This window comes from Sciurus vulgaris (genome assembly GCF_902686455.1).
Source record: "Sciurus vulgaris genome assembly, chromosome: 8".
In the NCBI taxonomy this organism is placed as follows: domain Eukaryota; kingdom Metazoa; phylum Chordata; class Mammalia; order Rodentia; family Sciuridae; genus Sciurus; species Sciurus vulgaris.
In genome coordinates, this window is record NC_136468.1 from 137,796,818 (window position 1) to 137,815,117 (window position 18,300).

Sequence of the window (18,300 nt, forward strand, 5' to 3'; positions counted from 1 at the left end):
TCTCTTGGAAATACTTTTATTGGTTCTGAGATCACAGGGCTGAGGCGAGCTGGGACGGGCACAGAGCTAAGGAGGGCGGCGGGAGGCTTTGCCCCGGGGCACACATGCTGTGTGGGGTCTGCTGGCGGGCTCCCTGGCCCACCCAGCCAGCGGCGGCTGGGTACGTGGCACTTGGCGCCTGGCGTGACCTCTGCCGGCTTGGCACTGCGGCCTCCTCGTCGGCGGGCGCCCCCTTTTCCAGTTGCAGGAGTTGTGAGTCTTTCACAGTGCGGAGGGGTGGGGGTCCGGGGTGGGCACCTCCCCGGGGTGCAGGCAGGCCCCATCCGCCAGTACATCCTGGGCTCTCAGCGGCTACGGCGGGGTGAGGCCGCTCTGGCTCCTCTTCTCCCCTCCCCGCCTGTGGGAGCTTGGCAGTCCTGGAGGGGCCCCTGAGGCCTCAGCGGGACATCATCCGGACAAACTCTGCAAAGGTACAGGAACGAGTAGGGAGACAGCGACAGTCAGGGCACAGCCCAGGAGGCTGCCTCTGACCCCTTCTTCCTGTCACCCTGCCCTGACTCTGCTGATCCCCCACATCCACTCTGCCCCCTCCAAACCACATTCTGCACAGCAACCAGTTGAGCCTCTAATCTGCACACGTGACCCCTGCTTAAACCTCCAAGGCTCCACAGCGATGATGTCCTGGGTCCTGCCACAGCCTCAGGGCCCTCTCTGATCTGGCCTTGCTGCTGACATCTCTCACCCCATCTCTCCCCTTCTCCGGTCTCCATGCTGCAACCTGCCCCACCCTATCAGAACGCAGATGGCTCTCGCTTGCCACTGCCTGCTCCCTCTCTTCCTGTCCCTCTCTCTCCTGTTCCCACCTCTCAGCTTCCTGCAACCTGTCTCCAAGCCCTTCTTTTCTTTCCTATATATATATATATTTTTTTACTTAGTTTTAGGTTCCGAGCAAAATTGATTGGAAGGTACAGAGATTTCTCTTATAACCTTTGTCCCCACACGTGCATAGCTTCCCACACCATCAACATGTCCCACCAGGCTAGAACCTATAAACAGATGAACCCACTTTGATAACTCATTATCACCCAAGGACTATAGCTGACATTAGGGTTTGTTCTTGGTGTTGCTCATTCTTTGGGTTCAGATAAACATACAAGGACAAGTATCCACAATTATGGTGTCATAGAATAGTCTCACTGCCCAACCCTGGGGAACCTCTGATCATATCATTGTCTATGGAGACAGTTTTGCCTTTTCCGGTATGTCATGTAGTCAGAATCATGCAGCATGTATGCAGTCTTTCCAGATTGGTTTCTTTCACTTAAATATGCATTTAAGGTCCATCCGTGTCTTTCTGTGGCTTGATAGTTCATTCCTTTTTAGTGATGAAAAATATTCCATCTTCTGGATTACCACAGTTTATTTATCCAGTCACCTACTGAAGGACACCTTGGTTGCTTCTAAGATTTGGCAATTATGAACAAGCTGCCACAAACACCCACGTGCAAGTGTCCTTGTGGACAGGAGTGTCCACACATTAGGATCAATACCCCTCTTTTCTTTCTTTTTCTTTTCTTTCTTTTTTTTTTTTTTTTTTTTTTTTGTGTGTGTGTGTGTACTCAGGGGCAGTCAATCACTGAGTCACATCCCCAGCCCTATTTTGTATTTTATTTAGAGACAGGGTCTCACTGAGTTGTTGAACATCTTGCTTTTGCTGAGGCTGGCTTTGAACTCTTGATCCTCCTGCCTCAGCCTCCCGAGCAGCTGGGATTATAGGTTTTGCCCACCACGTGTGGCTACCCCTCATTCCTTTTTCATCTGGGAGCTCCTACACATCTTTCAGGTCTCCATGCATTTATAATCTCCTCCAGGAAGTCCTCCCTAAACCCTCCCCCACTATGCTGTACAGCCTGCTCTGCTTCCCCCAACACAGCACAGAACACACTACTTTTCTGTTTTCCTGCTCCCAAAGGCAGTGACCACATTTCAGTTCACAGCAGATGTACAACACATCCTTGATAGAACAAATGGGCAATGCCAGTCTCTTGAGGAACAGCCGTCACCTGCAGTGGGTGCTACCTAGACACCAGACAACCTGAGATTTTTCAGAGCTGATGGTAGCAAATCACCATCCATTCACACTCTCACCTCCCGTGAAAGCCAACTACTCCCCAGAGAAGACCTCCCAAAACTTTGTGTTCTGGACACACACTCTGACACACGTTTATCCTGTCTTTCTGCTCAGGATGCAAGTTCCTGGAGAACAGGGTCAACATTTTACTTTTTTTCTGCCATAGTGCTTAGTGCGATGAAAGATGTCATGTGTGGGAGTACACAGTAGTTGAGATTCCAGGCTTGGGTTTAATGCCCCAGTTCTGCCTCCTGATAGGCGATCTTGAGCAAGTTATATTACTTCTCTGAGCCTCAGTTTCCTCACATGAGGGACTAATAGTGAGATACATAGAGTCACTGCAAGAATTAAATGAGATAATACATACATAAAGCTATTTAGCATGACAGGCACACAACACGTGTACAATAAGTGATTATTATTACTACTGGTTCCTTTAAAAACTTTTCACTGAACATGAGCTATGTGTCAGGTGCTCAGTTATGTAGGAAATGCAGAGATAAAGAAAACGGGGTTCCCTTTCTCTCTAATTTCAGAATCAAGGGGGGTGATGACTATAAGCAGCAGCTGGGACAGTATGAGGAACAGGGATGAACCTGAAGCTATAAAAGCCCCAAAAAGAGAAAGTTTAGTCTGAGGAACCAGGAAAGAAGTACTGGAGGAAGTGGCCCCCACTTCTGGGCCTTAAAGGAAGAATCTAATTTAGCTCTAGTGGAGAACAGAAAAAAAGGCATCCTGGCAAAAAGAGGGCCTCTTTATGTTCATGGACCACGAGTATTTTGGAGGAGATGAGTGAAGGAATGGTAGGAAGTCAACTATGGTTAGATGTCAGGGGACTGAGGTCAGACTGAGGAAGCTGGTGTTCAGAAAATAACTGGCATGGATGGATGCATGGGTGGGTGGATGGTCAGATGGATAGGGATGGATGGGGGCAGACAGATGCAGGGAAACAGAGATGGGTGGATGGAGGAAGAGATGGATATAGATGGGTAAATGACTGAGCAGGAAGATGGAGAGATCAATGGACAATGAATAGACGGACAGGCAGATGGCTGGAGATGCATGAATGGGAGAACAGAAGAACAGAAGTAGGAGAGATGTGAATGAGTATGTAGATACCGAGATGAAGGCACAGTGAAGGTATGGAAGATGCAGGAAAGGAGACATTAATGTGGCTAAACGGTTGTATGGATAGTTATTTAGAGATGACCAATGGATATATAGGCATCTAGACTGATGAAGAGATGAATGTATGAAGGATGGAGATAGATAGGGAGAGAGGAAGAAGTGAATGGACAGGCAGATGGATGAATGATGGATAGATGGATGTGGATAAGGATAGGAGGTGGATTAAAGGGGTACATGGAAGGAGGGATGAGACAATGGAAGGACAGAGTGATAGAAAGCTGGAGGGGGTCACTGTTAGTGTGGCGGACACACAGTTGGCGGATTGTGGACAGCCACTGCTGGCTTGCTTCTCTCCTACGTTTAAGTCCCACCTACCTTCAAAGTCCACTCGTCCATCCCCATTGAGGTCCACATCTCGGATAATTTCCTCTATGTCTCGGTGTCCCACCTGATGACCCAGGAGCTTCCTCATGGCCTCTCGCAGCTCACTGGTGCTAATCTCCCCATCACCGTTGGTGTCAAACTACAGAGGGCAGAAGGAGGGAGACTGGAGCAGCAGCTCCCAAGGCCATGTCCTTCTTCAGACCCAGTATCCCCTCTTCCCTAGAGTCCCTTCTCTGTCTAAATTCCCCACTGGTCTGGAAGCGAGGTCACAGGCTTCTCTCTCTCTCTCTCTCTCTCTCTCTCTCTTTCTCTGTTTTGTGTTCTGTTCCATGGTACTGGGGATTGAACCCAGGGCACTGTAACACTGAATTACAATCCCTGGCCCTTTTTATTTTTGTTTTTTATTTTGAGACAGGGTCCTCCTGTTTGAGGCTGACCTCAAACTCGTGATCCTCCTGCCTCAGCCTCCTGAGTTGTTAGGGATACAGCATGTGCTACTCTGCCCAGCTCCCAGTCTTCTTTTCAAGCAGCCATCCTGGGATCCAGGCTCTAACAGCCTGTCGTGGCCCATTACTCACCTCTCGAAAGGCATCTCTCAGTTCCTTTACTCCAATCATATCAGCCGTCTCTGCCAGGAGTTTAGGCCCCATTAGCTCCACAAAGTCATCAAAATCCACGTGGCCACCCACTGGAGCAAGAGGAAAGGGCCAGGTCACCCTCAACCCACACATTCCCCATCTCCAAGTAGGCAAGGAGGGCGCTGCCAACCCCTCGTTGACCTGCCTGTCTCTAGTTCCAGGATAGAAGCAAATAGGGACAGAGAAGTGACCACGGACAGGTGGCTTGTCTGAATGGCTCAGGGGAGTGACCTGGGGTTGAATAAGGGAGCAGATCAGGAAGTAGATGGAGGGAGATACGGACGAGAGAAAGCAGCATTGGCTCAGAGTCAGGCAAAGCATTTCAAAAATGGAAAGAGTGACACACTCAGAAAGGTACAGAAAAGCAAAAGTCATGTGTCCCCCAAGCCTTGCCCTTGTGCAAATGCAGACTGCACTTCCAAGTGGCTAGGTGGAAGGACCAGAGAACTGGTACCCACGGCCTGCCGATGACAGCTCTCAACCAGCGACCCCCAGGAGTCAGGGGGCAAACACCCAGCTGGAGAGGCAGGTAGGGACTGAGGGACACTCTGAGCTGGCTGTTCTACATTAACCACAGCAGGCTGAGACTCCAGCCCCTCTGTGGCAGCTGGCATGAGAGTTGGCCCTGGGTGGGCTCCTTCCCCACCCTACCTCCCTTCCCGCTGCCTACCAATGCTTTCCTTCACCTACCAAACTCCTTGCACTTGGGTCTCTGCCTCAGGAGAACTGGACTAAGACAGAGAAAAACAACAATAGCATCCCTCTGATCATTTCTTGCTGAATGTCAGGTATTGGACTATTTTACATGTGTTCCCTAATTTACTTCCTTGGCTCCACCTTCCTGTTACCACCCTTATTTGACAGGTGAGGAAACTGAGGCCCAGAGAGGGTAAGTGCTTTGCACCAGGTCACACAGCTAGAAAAAGGTGGATGTAAAATTTGAACCCAGGCCTTTCTGATGGGAAGGGAAGGTGGTGTCCTGTGGAGGGACTCACAGTTCATGTTGATCTGCTGGGATAGCTCAATGAGCTCCATCTCAGTGGGCATGTAGCCCATGGTGCGCATACAGTTGCCCAGGTCCCGACAGTTGATGTAGCCATCCTTGTCCTTGTCAAATTCTCTGAAGGCCTCTCGGAGCTCTGGGGACAAAGGCAGATATGGTTGGGGGTAGGACCATGGAGCCTCTGGGAACAAAGACAGCACAAGGCCCACCAGGAAGATAGGTCCTGGGTCCTTGAGGGCTCTGGGCCTTGGCTTTTCCAGGCTCCTTCCTCCAGTGACTGGCTCCACAGCAGATGCACCGTTCCCAGGAGGCCAGGTGTCCCTGCCTCTCTTCCCACCAGCTCCCTCCCATACCTTCCTGGAGGGCTGAGCCGCCCTTTCACTCGAGATCCAAGTTTTACCTTCGATCTCCTCTGGTCGCAGCGATCTGTCCTGAAACAAAAGAACAAGTCCTATTAGAAGCAGCAAGGGACCTGGAAGTTACAAAATGCCCATCCAGTGGGGGCCATCCAAGGGGCAGCAAGCTTTTGGGTGGGAGCTGATAGGAATGGAGCAGAGGTTTGTCTGGACCACATCCTTGGAGGGAAAGTTGCAGCTCCACCATGAGTGGTAGACACAGGCCCCTGGGCCCCGCAGAGGAGATGCCCAAGGATCCAGCAGAACCCTGGTCACAGAACCTCTGTGTTCCCAGACCCTTATTCCAGATACAAGAGTGGGTCAGGAACAGAGCTGGTCCAGAGGCAAAAACCTGGAAATAAAACAGGGCCAGGGGAGGTCACAACAGAGGGAGAAAAGCAACACCTGTGACACCAAGGAAGCCAGGAACAGAAACCCATAAGGCCATCAGAGAAGCAGGACTGCAAGGCAAGAGGAAGCAGGGACCATAGGGGGAGCCCCAGAGGGAGGAGGGAGGAGGGAAGAGCCAGGGAAGGGGAGGCAGATTGGGACTGTGCCCTGCTACCTGGGCACTGCCCCACTTGCCCCAGTTTGCCCCCCATCTTTACTCTTGCCCCGTCGCAGGACACAGTAAAGGACCCTGCAGGCCACCAGTGCCTCTGACGGCTGCCAGGGTCCAAAGCACACATCTCAGCCTCCAGCAGGGCCCAGGTCTCCTTGGGGAGTCAAGGAAACCCTGGGTCCAGGCGTCAGAACAGATGGTGGAGAAGTCTCCAAAGAGCAGGCCCCAGAGGAAGCACAAGCCAGGCTCTGGATGGTGAGGTCTGCCCAGGAGGGAGACAGACTGCCACATAATGGATACAGGTGCCCAGGTTGGCCTGGTTAGGAGACTCTCAAATGGCCCACAGCGTTCCTTTGGGCAGGGGGAACATGAGGCGGGCTGCCCTGAGGAGGCTCACAACAGGGCTGGGCACAGGCACGTGGGCATGCCGCAGTGATGTGAGACATCTCAGCTGCACATATAGGCCATGCCGGCCAACCGGGCCAGGGTGGGTGGAGACGGTGGCTGCCCACCCACTCCATGCTGGCCCCAGGGTGAGGGATCTGGCAGGAGGAAGCCTGAGGCTCATGTGGAAAGGGAAGAGCTGCTGGTGCTGAGAGCGTATGTGAGCTTGGAACCAGCAGGCTGGAGGCACCAAGATCCTCCAGGCAGGAGTCACCTGAAGGGATGTTGGTCTCTGTGTGATGATCATGTGGACTTTCACCTAAAAGGCTTGTCAGGGTGCAAGGTGCAAGGGTATATGTCACTTCTGTTCCTAGACACACCCATAGATTTTCTTGGGTTTACAAAAAAGATTGTTTTTCATTTGTGCAAATGAAAGTGAGTGAACACAGACATCCTTTGGTTTAATGGGGCATTGATTCCAGGAACCCCTGGAGATACCTAAATCCAGGGATGCTCAAGTTCCTTATATAAAAAGGTGTGGTATTTGCATATAGCTCATGCACATACTTTAAATCATCTCTAGATGACTTATAATGCCTAATCCAATGTAAATGCTATGTAAATAGTTGTTATATGCTGTACATATTCAGTACAGATGCAATTTGGGGAAGGGGTACTGAGATGGAACCCCAGGGTGCTTCACCACTGAGCCACATCCCCTACCCTTTTTATATTTTTATTTAGAGACAGGGTCTTGCTAAGTTGCTTAGGGCTTTGCTAAGTTGCTGAGGCTGGCTTTGAACTCACAATCCTGCCTTAGCCTCCCAGGCTTCTGGGATTACAGGCATGTGCCACCAAGCCCAGCCAGATGCAATCATAAATAAATAAATAAATAAATAAATATATATATATATATATATATATATATATATATATATATATATATATCTCAGTAGAGTGCTTGCCTCCCATGCACAAAGCCCTGGGTTCAATCCCCACTACATATATATATAATGGTGCTGGGGATTGAACCCAGGGCTTTGTGCATGGGAGGCAAGCATTCTGCTGATTGAGCTACATCCCCATCCCTAAAAAATATTTCTGATCCACGGGTAGTTGAATCCACTCTTCCTTTGAAATGGAACCCACAGAAACAGGGCCGACTTATGTGTGCATACACATGTGCAAAAGTATACTTACTAAGACCAACCACTGAGCCATAACGAGTTCTTCCCACCCATAAGGCTTCAAGCAACCTGCCACTTCTCCAGGGTCCCACTCGGCAGGACTGGGGCTGGATGGTTGCTGCTGACCCTCGTTGCAGCTCCTTATATGCCCAGAACTCAGGGAACAGCAAAGCTGGTACCCCTTCAGAGTGTGTCTACAGCATAGCCCTGGTGACTGGTCGTTGGCTCACACACTCTCCCCCATGCAGAGCAGGGAGCGCATGTGTGCTGTGTTCTCAAGTGGAGCTAGGGATGCCACCCGCATGGGGTGAAACTATGTGTACCAACGCAGGGGGTCAGGTAGAATGGAGCACACACACATTCCTTTCTCCCCAGTTTATATCGTTAGGGGAGAAGAGCTTGGGCCCTAAAGTGACACTGACTTGAGGACAAAGCCCAGATCTGCTACTTTCTAGCTGTGGGACCTTGAGCAGGTTGCTTCTACTCTCTGAGCCACAGTCTTCTCATCTGTAATATGGGTTAATACCAGTCCCTACCTCCCACAGAATTGGTGAGCATTCTATGAGACAAGACATGGAAAGTATTTAGCATGTGGCATTCAGTAAGTGCAATTTATAAATGTTTGTATCTGAACATCTTCTTTTCCCTAATCCTGTCAAATAGAGTAGCCACGAGATGCATGCAGCTATTTAAATTTTACTTAGAATGAAATTAGATAGATAATTCAGTTCCTTCATTACACTAGCCACATTTCAAGTGACCACATGCAGCTAGTGGCTGCTGTGTTGAACAGCACACATTTTAGACTATTTCCATCACCTTAGAAAATTCTACTGGGTGAAGTTGTAAATAGAGAACTGTTAAAAGCATAGGAGGCTCATGTTGAACACTGTACATTTTAAACTATTTCCATCACCTTAGAAAATTCTACTGGGTTAAGCTGTATATACAGAACTGTTAAAAGCACAGGAGGCTCTTAGGTTAGACCACCTGATTGCCAGACTACCACCTACTACCTCTGCATGTTACCTCTCTGACTCTGTTTTCTCATCTGTGAAATGGGAGTGATAAAAGTACCTACCCTCTTGGAGTTGCTGAGGCTTAAAGGATGCAATCCATCATCACACTTAACACAGAGCTTGGCATATCCTAAATGCCCTAAAGAATGAATTATATCACTATCATTACTTTTTTTTTTTTTTTTCTTCTGGTACTGGGGATTGAACCCAGGAACACTTAACCACTGAGCCACATCCCCAGTCATTTTTGTATTTTATTACAGACAGGGTCTTGCTGAGTTGCTTGGGGCCTTGCTATGTTGCTAAGGCTGACTTCGAACTCACGATCCTCTGGCCTCAGCCTCCCAAGCTGCTGGGATTACAGGCGTGTGCCACTGCACCCAGCTTATCATTACTTCTTGCTGATAGATGTGGACACACTTTGTAGCCACGAATGGGAAACTGGGAATCAGATTGACAAGTTGTGGATTTGGGGGATATCCACTGGAGGACAGGGGCAGCTAGCTGGGTACAGAATCCCTCTTCTTCCCAGCACCTCCTGCGAAGCCCAGTTCAGCGAGCTCCACTGGGCCAACTTACGTACAGGCTGTCTGTTCTCGGCAAAACCCTTGCGCAGAAAAATACAGGCAGGCCCCAGCAGGTTGTGCATGACGGCACAGTTCTGGGCCAGCATCAGGAGCGGTCCGGGGAGCTCGTCACCAGCTGCCAGCCCCTCCTCGCTTGTCTGTACCACCATGTAGTTAGTCTTCTCCTCTTGGCGCATCTTCAGCCAGCACCGAACAAATACAAAAGAGAGGCAGGGTATCACTTCCCTGCCCACTTAGGGTCTCCTGGCCCCAGCCTGGCTCCTGGTCCGAGAAGGACTTCTCCTCACAAGAAGATCATCCAGAGTCAAGTGGTAGGATTCAGAGAGCCTCAGGATGCATAGGGACAGGTTTCAAATTGGTCCCATAGTTGGAGATTCCAATCCTTGACTGAAACAGTTGTCCAGGGAGAGCTGGGTATAATGCTCCCTGAGTGGCCCATGCACACACACGCACACACACACACACACACACACACACACACACACTCCGACACAGATCTATATACAGAATCACATGCTCGTGCTCATGTGCACGCAGAAGAAATCAGAGGACAGCTTCTGTCCTAACCAATGGGAAGTGTTCTCTCAGAGTAATGGAACAATGGCCTTTCTCCACATGCTTCCAACATCCCAGCTCAATACCCCAGCTAAGTCATGCCTCCCAGCTTACTAAGTAAGGGGCTCTGACCCTACCCCAGCTGGGTCCCCACTGGAAGACTGGGAGGGCAGTCAGAGTCAGCAACACGAACTACAGTCTCTGGTAGTCTGCTGGACTAGAGGCTGAGAACATAGGTGTCATCGCTGCCATTAACAAAGCAGGTAGGGTGCAAGAGGTGGGGATGGGGGCAAAATGGACGCTGGTGCCCCCTTTAAGTGGGCGGCACTACCTAACTCCGGCCACTGTTACCAGATCTCCTGATTTAAAGCACCAGGTGGGCCAAACAACAAACAAGACACCTCTGTGCTTGGATTCTACTCCGTTTACAACCTCAAGATGAAACAGACTTCCAGCAGCCCTTCTTTCCCTCCCTCCCGCCTTCCCTGGCTTCCTGCCCGGCCCAGCTTGCTGGACTTCTAGAGGCTGAGGCAGGGGCCTTGTCTGCTGACCAAATATAGCTCTGCTCCCAGGCCCTGGCCAAGCCATTCTCCCCCCTGCAGGTTCCCATGCAGCTATAAAAAGTCAGCACTGCCCACAGGCCTTCCCTTAGGACAACAGCAGCATCTAGACACAACATTCGTTCCACCCCGGCCTGCAGAGCCTGCCAGCCCCTCTCCAGAAACCAGGTCACAGCACTCTGCCCTCAGCCTGATGCTGGGCGGTCTCCTCTCAGCGTGGGGATTTGGAACAGAAACTTCCCAATGAGAGGCAGGTAGCTGAACCCCTGAAGGCTGTCTTTGTGTGAGAAGCCCAGGGCTGCGTCCCTGTCCTCCCATGCCATCGCACTTCCGAGCAGATGATCCAGCTCAACGGACATACCTAGGAGAAGATCCCAAGACCCAGGGCACCCTGTCCTGCCAGGCTGAGAAGCAAAACCACTTCTCCCTTGTCCTTTCATGCTTCTCCCCAAAATCTTCCACTGTGGGGCTACAGAGACACCCTTCCAACACCTTAAGCCAACTCCAGGCTTGTAGAGAAAGGAGCAGTATTCTGGTTCCTTAAAGGGAAAGCAGACATTCAGATTCAAGGTGAAGGAACCCAGTCCAAGGCTCAAGTTCGGTGAGTCCAAGAAGGGTCCGTTTTAGGAAACCTAGAAATCGGGGATGTCAGACAGACTAAGGGCCCATTCTGGCTTGAAGCCCCTAAGAGGTAAGATTTAGAGCCTCTGCTGCACGCACCCACACTTCAAGGGCCAGGCTGGAGCTAGCATAGACCAACGCAGACCTTCCAAACTGGGAGTGGGAACCAAAGGAAGCCTGGGAGTGGACAGTGGCGTAACACCAAGAAGCAATCTCACAAGATGTTTGCAGAAAATCAGACTTTTGGTTTCTGGCTGAATCTCATGTACTTGGCTCAGAATGAACACAACTCAGGAAGGAGGAGGCAGCAGGTGGCACAGAACTCTGAGAGGTAGTTTAGTATACTGGTTTTAGACATGGTCTTGGGGACAAGTTCTGGCTCTGCTGCTTACTTGCTGTGTGACCTCAGGCAGGTCGCTTTACCTTTCTGTACTCCAGTTTCCTTCTCTGTATAATGGGGATAATCCTGTCTACTCCCAGGATTCTCGTGAGAAATAATGAGCTTTTGCATATAAAGTGCTTTGCATAGTGCCTAGAACATGGTAAGACCAAATAAATGGCGTTGCCATAGTGATGACAATAATGATGATGATGGTGTGGTGGTGGTGACATAACTTAAGAGATTCTATGTGCCAGAAGGCAGTTACTTCTGGCTCCAGAGAAAGTGGGGGAACATCTGCCAATCAGGAAAGAAATGAGAAGGATGGAGAGGAATTTGCTCCCACAAAGAATAAGCCAGTCAGTGGTAGCTGGGGAATTTCCATTGCATCTCTTCATCATAACACTGCCTGGCACCACGTTGTCCCTGGAGGCTGCAGTCCTTCTCCAGCCACTGATGGCACCTGACAGCCTTATCCTGCCCAGCTCAGAGCCCCAGGCATGCCGCCTCTCACCATTACCAGCTCCCCAGCTACCACTCAAGCCAAGCCACAAGCTGACAAGGTCTCCTGGCACCAAAAGGACATGTCCTGGGTGTGGCACGGTGACAGGAGGGGCCACCGCGCCTCATGACCTTACAGCTTTCGAACAACACAAGCCGGTCAAGAGCATGCAGGTCAAATTTCCCTCTCCTTGCAGGAGTTCCAGGATTTAAACAATCCCAGAGAGGGGATTGCTGCATTGAATTTGGACTAGATGACTTCGAAGGTCAGATCCAGGAATCTAGGTAGAACATTTCTGACAGCAGGAGAGGCAGATTCTTCTGGAGGAAAAATTAAAAATAAAATACCAACTCTGACTTCCCACGGTCCAGGGTCTAAATCCCAGCCCTGTTTGAGACCTGTGAGATCTTAGGAAAGCTCTTATCTCTGTATCCAGCTCCTTTCTCTGCTAACTAGCTAAGAAAACTACTTTGTAGAAAAGAGCAAGTGAGATGTCAGGTGTTAGATACGTTGTAAAGAAGAAAAAGCAATTCTTACCACTATTGTAAGAAACATGACATTGAATGAAAACCCTCTCAATGATCTTTTGACTTATTCCATGGGCTCAGACCCTCTCCATCTGGAGGTGTGGCTCAAGAGCAGAGTATGTGTTTATTAGCATGGGGTTCCATCCCAGCACCAATAATAACATCAATCTCTCCTTTTTTCCTTTTCTCCTCCGTCCCTCTTCTCTGAAGTACGGAGTGGAAAGATATGATTACAATGACAATTATGCTAACTTTTATTGAGTACTATATGTCAGACACTGTGCCTGACACTATTTAATTCTCACAATTGCCTTAAGAGAGAGACATTAGAGCTGAGGTTGTAGCTCAGTGGTAGAGCACTTGCTTAGCATGCACAAGGCCCTGGCTTGATCCCCAGCACTGTAAAAGAGAGAGAGAGAGAGACACCCGCCCCCCCCCAAGAAAGATAAGTTGACGGACATAGGAACCGAGGCACAGAGAGGTCAATTTGCTAAGGTTACATGGTGTGGAAGGGGAGACCTGTGTGACTTTTGAGCACTCTGCTGTGTCAGGGAACATGGGTGAGGGGGACAGAAAGATAATTCTTGTTCCTAACTTCACCCCCTCAAACTCTGGACAGAACCCATGGTGAGGGCATTTGCCTGTGGTCCTCCAAACTAATTCAGATCAGTTTCTGCTACTCTGAATCAACACAGAGGCCACCTCTGGTGTGGAAGACTTCTCTAAGAAGATGACAGATTATGGGGGGGGCGGGGGGGACACAGATGCAACCATCCATTCTCAGAAGGATCCAAGGAACTGCAAAGATTAAATGGAATTTGATGTGAGCAGCTTAGCCAAATGAGGAAGTTGACAGGCAGAAAAGCCCAAAATGTCCTAAATTGAGAGGCCATCAAACTGATGGAGGATGGAGGATGGGGCTGGTATAAAGGTGCCATTAGCTAACCTGAGACCTTACGTGTGTCTCCTAACCCCACTGAGTGGCAATTGAGTTCATTTGGAAAATGGGAGAATTGGAGGAAGATGTTTCTTTGTTTCTTTCTTCCTTTAAATAATGTCTAAGTTTGGCCTGACTCTGGAGGGCTAGAAGTACAGACAGAACCCACCTGAAGCAAAACCCTGCAGATGCAAGTCCAGACCTGCATGAAAGGTGCCTTAGGAATGATTGTGTGCTTCTCCAATGGAGTTCTTGTAAAAGAATATTATCCTGGTGTATAAGCAATGAACCCACTCCAGAAACTGATTTATGTACACACCTGCTCAACATATCTCTTGGGCATCCTAGTTCTTAAGGGAACCAAACCTGGGCCCAAAATCAGTCTGGTCATTCTTGAGATTCCTTGATCTGACTTGGAAATTATTGAAGGTAGAGGAAGGAAATACTCAGCTTAGTGCTTTTCAGTAGCAAAGGGATCTACTTCAAAGCTCACAATTCTGAAGACTTAGAGACCACCAGAGAGGAGCACAGACCCTGGAAGGTTATGCATGAGCCCCAGAGCATGCTGCTGGGGTCTTCCGATACTGCCAGATTCAAAGGTGTCTGTGCACTGATATCCTAAGAATCCACACTTTTCGTTTTATGGTCCAAAAGCTCCTAAAGCTACATGACTTAAAGCTAACTCCTGTGCAAATTCCCAAACACAGCTTCCCACTCTCCCCACCAAGCCCCCCGGCACATAGCCCTAGGACCGAACTTCAGCTTGCAGCCTGAGACATAAGCATCTGAGATAGGAGGGTATCTGGAGATAAGAACAGGGAAGCAACTTTGGACAGAACCCCTGGGAAAAGTAGCAAGCTTCAGATGACCACCCGCTCCATGCCCAACCTCTGGGGCAGGTGGCAAGATGCCTGATCCCCAGGACTTGGGAGCTCCAGAAACATACCTTCCTGGAGAGATGTCTCAGTGGTGACTTGACACAGTTGCCCATCCTAAGCTGAGGCAGCCCCTCTTGGAATCTTCGGGTCCATGAAGGAGGCTCCTCGGGGGCTAGGAGACCTTGGTCTGGGTCACTTCCAATCCCGGCCTCCCTCTGCCTGTGTCGCTCTTCCTCCAAGACCGAGCTGAGCCCTCTCTCTGGCGCGCGTGCTCTCTTACCCGTCTGTCTGCTCCTGCTCTGATTTTTTTTTTTTTTTTTTTTTTTGGTGGCTTGTGTGTGTGTGTGTGTATCTGCGTTTAACTTTCTGGGCACTTTCTTAAGGAGATGAAGGCAGAAGGGGAGAGTGCAGGGCACAGAGAAAATCGCCCGGAGAGCTGATGGCAGAGGGCAGCCAAGCTGGGAAGCCTGCCGGATCATCTACATCAGATTAGAGCTGAGTCCTCTCTCTCTGCTTCTCTCCCCTTCCCTAACCCCCTCCTTTTCCCTGCTGCAGGGAGATTGCTTCAGGGAGGGGACCCAGGGTGGCAGCTGTGGCTGGGAATTAGGCCAGCAGATCCAGAAGGGAAAGCTGGCTAGTTTAGACCCCCAATGCCAGGGTGCCCCACAGCTCACAACCCTGACTGCACAGACACTCACCACACACACACACACACACACACATACACACACCACACATGCGCACATAACAAGCCCCCAGGGAGATGTATGCCTTTTCCGAAGAGCAGTGAGCTGTACAAGCACGCATCCTCATCGCCCCTGGCAGTTCCAGATGGATGGAGAGCAGGCTGCTCCAGTCCAGGGCCTGAGAGATCTTTGTGACGTCTCCATTACGCTCCATTTTTCACACTTGCCTCATCAGTGAAATGGGATGGGGCTCCAGGGCTGGCAGCACAGCTGAGCCGACAGCTGAGATCAGCTCTCCATTGCTGTGTGTGAGCTCAACGATCCACGGGAAGCCAAGAGATGGCCCGGAGGGGGGCACAGCAGAGGCAGCACCAGCACAGAGGCAAACTCCCCAGACCTTCTCCTCACCCTCTGCCTAATCTGGAGTGGAGCTCTTTCATCCTTTTTCTTGGGGTGCAGAACACAGAATCTACCCTTTATAAATGGTCTTCAAGGTCCTTCAGCTGGAACTTTATAGGTGGCCAGCTCTTCTTCGTCCCAAATTCATCTCAAGTCTCAGATGTCCCATTTGAGACCTTCAGGCCGAGCCAGATGGGAGAGAGGAAGTATCCTTGCTTCCCTGCATCTGACTTTTTCCAGCAGGGGGCACCAGAGATAGATCGGGAGGAAGAACTCCTCCCAGGTCCTCCCAGAAGCAACCAGGTCTTACACACGGAGCTCAAAAGAGTTTCAGGTCCCGCTTGGGTTACCAGTTGGAAATCCTGCTAGGGAAGATGGTTGGGGCCACTGCCCAGAGGGTGACACTGGCTCACTCCTAGAAGCCTGGGAAGGAGGCCCATTGCTGGTTCCTGATGGTCATGGTGCTGTGGCTGCTGGTCAGGGAATGGTTTAATCAGGGCGGTTACTCAGCAGCCTTGTTTGGACCAAACCTCTGGAGGAGAGGATGGAGGAGGAGGGGCCTCCCCTTGAGACCAAAGGGAGGAGCCTGAGGTGGGACGGGGTGTAGATGCCTAAAGGGCAGGAAAGAGGGGGAAGATGCCAGGCAGCAGGAGCGGGAAGAGCAAGCAGCCAACACGAATGACTGCTAAGCTGCTTCCCGTGGAAACAGCATGAAGGAAGCACTCCGTGGATCTGGTCAGAGAGGTCAAGTTCAATAGACTCCAACAAAGGGGCAGGATGGGGGCACATGGGGTTGAGTCCTGGCATTGCCAGTGACCACTTCCCATTCCTGAGCTTCAATTTCCTCTAATGGAAAATGGGATTTCCCCTGCCTTGCTAATAAAGCAGACACATAAACAAAGTGTGGCACCTAATTGGGGCTCAATGAGTAATTATTCAAAAGAAAGAAAAGTATCACGTGCCTAGTGTTTATGTGTCAGGCACTGGGCTTGGCTTTGGGAATGTCACGGGGACCAAGATAAAGGTGGTTCCAGCTTTCTGGCAGCTTACATTCTGGCAGGTGGGCAAGAGGCAGTAAGGAGTTATGAAAAGTTACTTCATTACATTTCAGATAAATGCTATAAAGGGAGAAAGACAAGAACTCTGTGCACCAGATACAGTGGCACATGCCTATAATCGCAGCAGCTCAGGAGGCTGAGGCAGGAGGATCACAGATTTGAGGCCAGCCTCAGCAACCTAGCGAGACCTGGTCTCAAAATAAAAAATAAAAAGGGCTAGGGTATGGCTCAGTGGTAAAGTGCCTCTGGGGACAATTCCTGGTACAAAACAAACGAACAAAAACTAGGTGAAAGTAAGACAGGGAATCGAACTTAGTTTGGGGGAATCAGGAAAAACTTGCAGACAAGAATCTAGAAAAGGGACCATCTGCAAACTTGGAGACAAAGCTCACCAGGGACCAGTGGAGCTTGGGTTAGGCTCCAGGTACAATCCCAATTCATACCAACTAAATTGGAGAACGTATGTTAAGGCAGTATGCAAAGCATGTAAATGTAAGTCTCAATGCTCACTACAGACTAGAATTGCCAGGGAACTTCCCCAGAAATTCGGGTTTACATAGGTTTAGGAAGGTTCAGGACATTGGAGTTGTTTAGTCTGTTCTTCAGGGAATTCAAACCTGTAGTCAGTGTCGAGAACCACTGAGATAAATCTTCAGAGCTTGGAATGTAGAATGAGACTGACCTGGGTTCAAACCTTGCCCTGCTGCTTAGTAACCATGTGACCTTGAGGACACATTGGTCTCTCTGAACTTGCATTTCTTTATTTGTAAAACGGGGATTCTAATAATACCTCTCTTAAGGCTCGTATGAGGAATTAATGAGATAAAACATGCAAAAGGCTTGGCACAGTGCCAGGCACCTAGAAAGTGCCTCCTTTCCCTGCCTAGCATTGGTTTTAAAGGGCCAGTCATCCAACATCCACTGGCTCAGACCTGGTGACTCCTGCCCCCTGCAGGTCAGCTCGGGGTACAACACCCACTTGTCGACCTTGAGACATCTCAGTCCTAGGAAAGAGGAGGCAGAAGACAGCAAAACCAGGCCCCTATGGAAAAGTCAAGAAAGCTCATCCTGCTGTGGGGGTCAGGGTAGGGCTGACGCTAGTTTGAGGCTTAAAGGTAGCAAGGGATAGAGGGTTCAGATCTGGGGCTTCGCAACTTCCTTAAACCCGGGCTGGGCAGTGGACAGATAGATGGTTCGATCTTTTATAGGAAACAAAAAAGAGCTGAGGGGTAAGGGCTTCCTCTAAGAAGTGAAGCACACTGTATGCCACCCCCCAATCCTGATACACAGAGCCGCAGCCCCTGGGCCTTCTGGAAGCCACACTTTGAGTTCTGGAATAGAATAATAGGATCAGAGGGATGAGAAGGATAAACCCGCTGCTGATTATTCCTGATTAGGATGGGAGGCTGGCCTCCCATCCTGATCAGTTCTATCACTAGCATTTGAACTTGGATGACAGCCCAGTGGTAAAATGCCTGGGGAAAGCTGGATCGTAACATGAGATGCTTCCGACAGACAGGGAACACGCATAAGTGACTTTCCACCCAGCCAGCATGGTACAGCACAGGCAGGTGTGTTTGGAGACAGGCAGTTCTGCCACTTATTTACTGTCACTTTGGACAAATCACCCCCTTCTCTTGAGCCCGTTTCATCTCTAAAGTAGGAGATGACAATACCAACCTTCACAGGTTGCTGAGAAGAAAATGACAACAGACTTTGACAATGGTTTGCTGGGGTCTAGACTGAGGTCTCAAGTACTCTTGTTCCTCCCAGAAACATC

At 50.0% G+C, this 18,300-nt stretch overlaps 1 protein-coding gene across 5 annotated transcripts in view; it reads right to left on the reverse strand.

Moving 5' to 3' along the window:
• Positions 1-18,300, reverse strand: part of CABP1 (calcium binding protein 1) — a 23,310-nt gene continuing 5,010 nt past the window's right edge. The window contains exons 1-7 of one of the 5 annotated variants that reach the window (XM_079151396.1): positions 15,149-16,550; positions 9,415-9,594; positions 5,685-5,715; positions 5,277-5,420; positions 4,222-4,331; positions 3,635-3,782; positions 1-462 (exon numbers count right to left, since the gene is read on the reverse strand). In XM_079151396.1, the coding sequence (XP_079007522.1) occupies positions 437-462; positions 3,635-3,782; positions 4,222-4,331; positions 5,277-5,420; positions 5,685-5,715; positions 9,415-9,594; positions 15,149-15,277 (768 nt within the window). In that variant the 5' untranslated portion in view covers positions 15,278-16,550 and the 3' untranslated portion in view covers positions 1-436. Of the gene's footprint in view, positions 463-3,634; positions 3,783-4,221; positions 4,332-5,276; positions 5,421-5,684; positions 5,716-9,414; positions 9,595-14,445; positions 16,551-18,300 lie in introns of those variants that run through there. The other 4 variants (XM_079151395.1, XM_079151393.1, XM_079151397.1 and 1 more) reach the window with 4 other exon arrangements.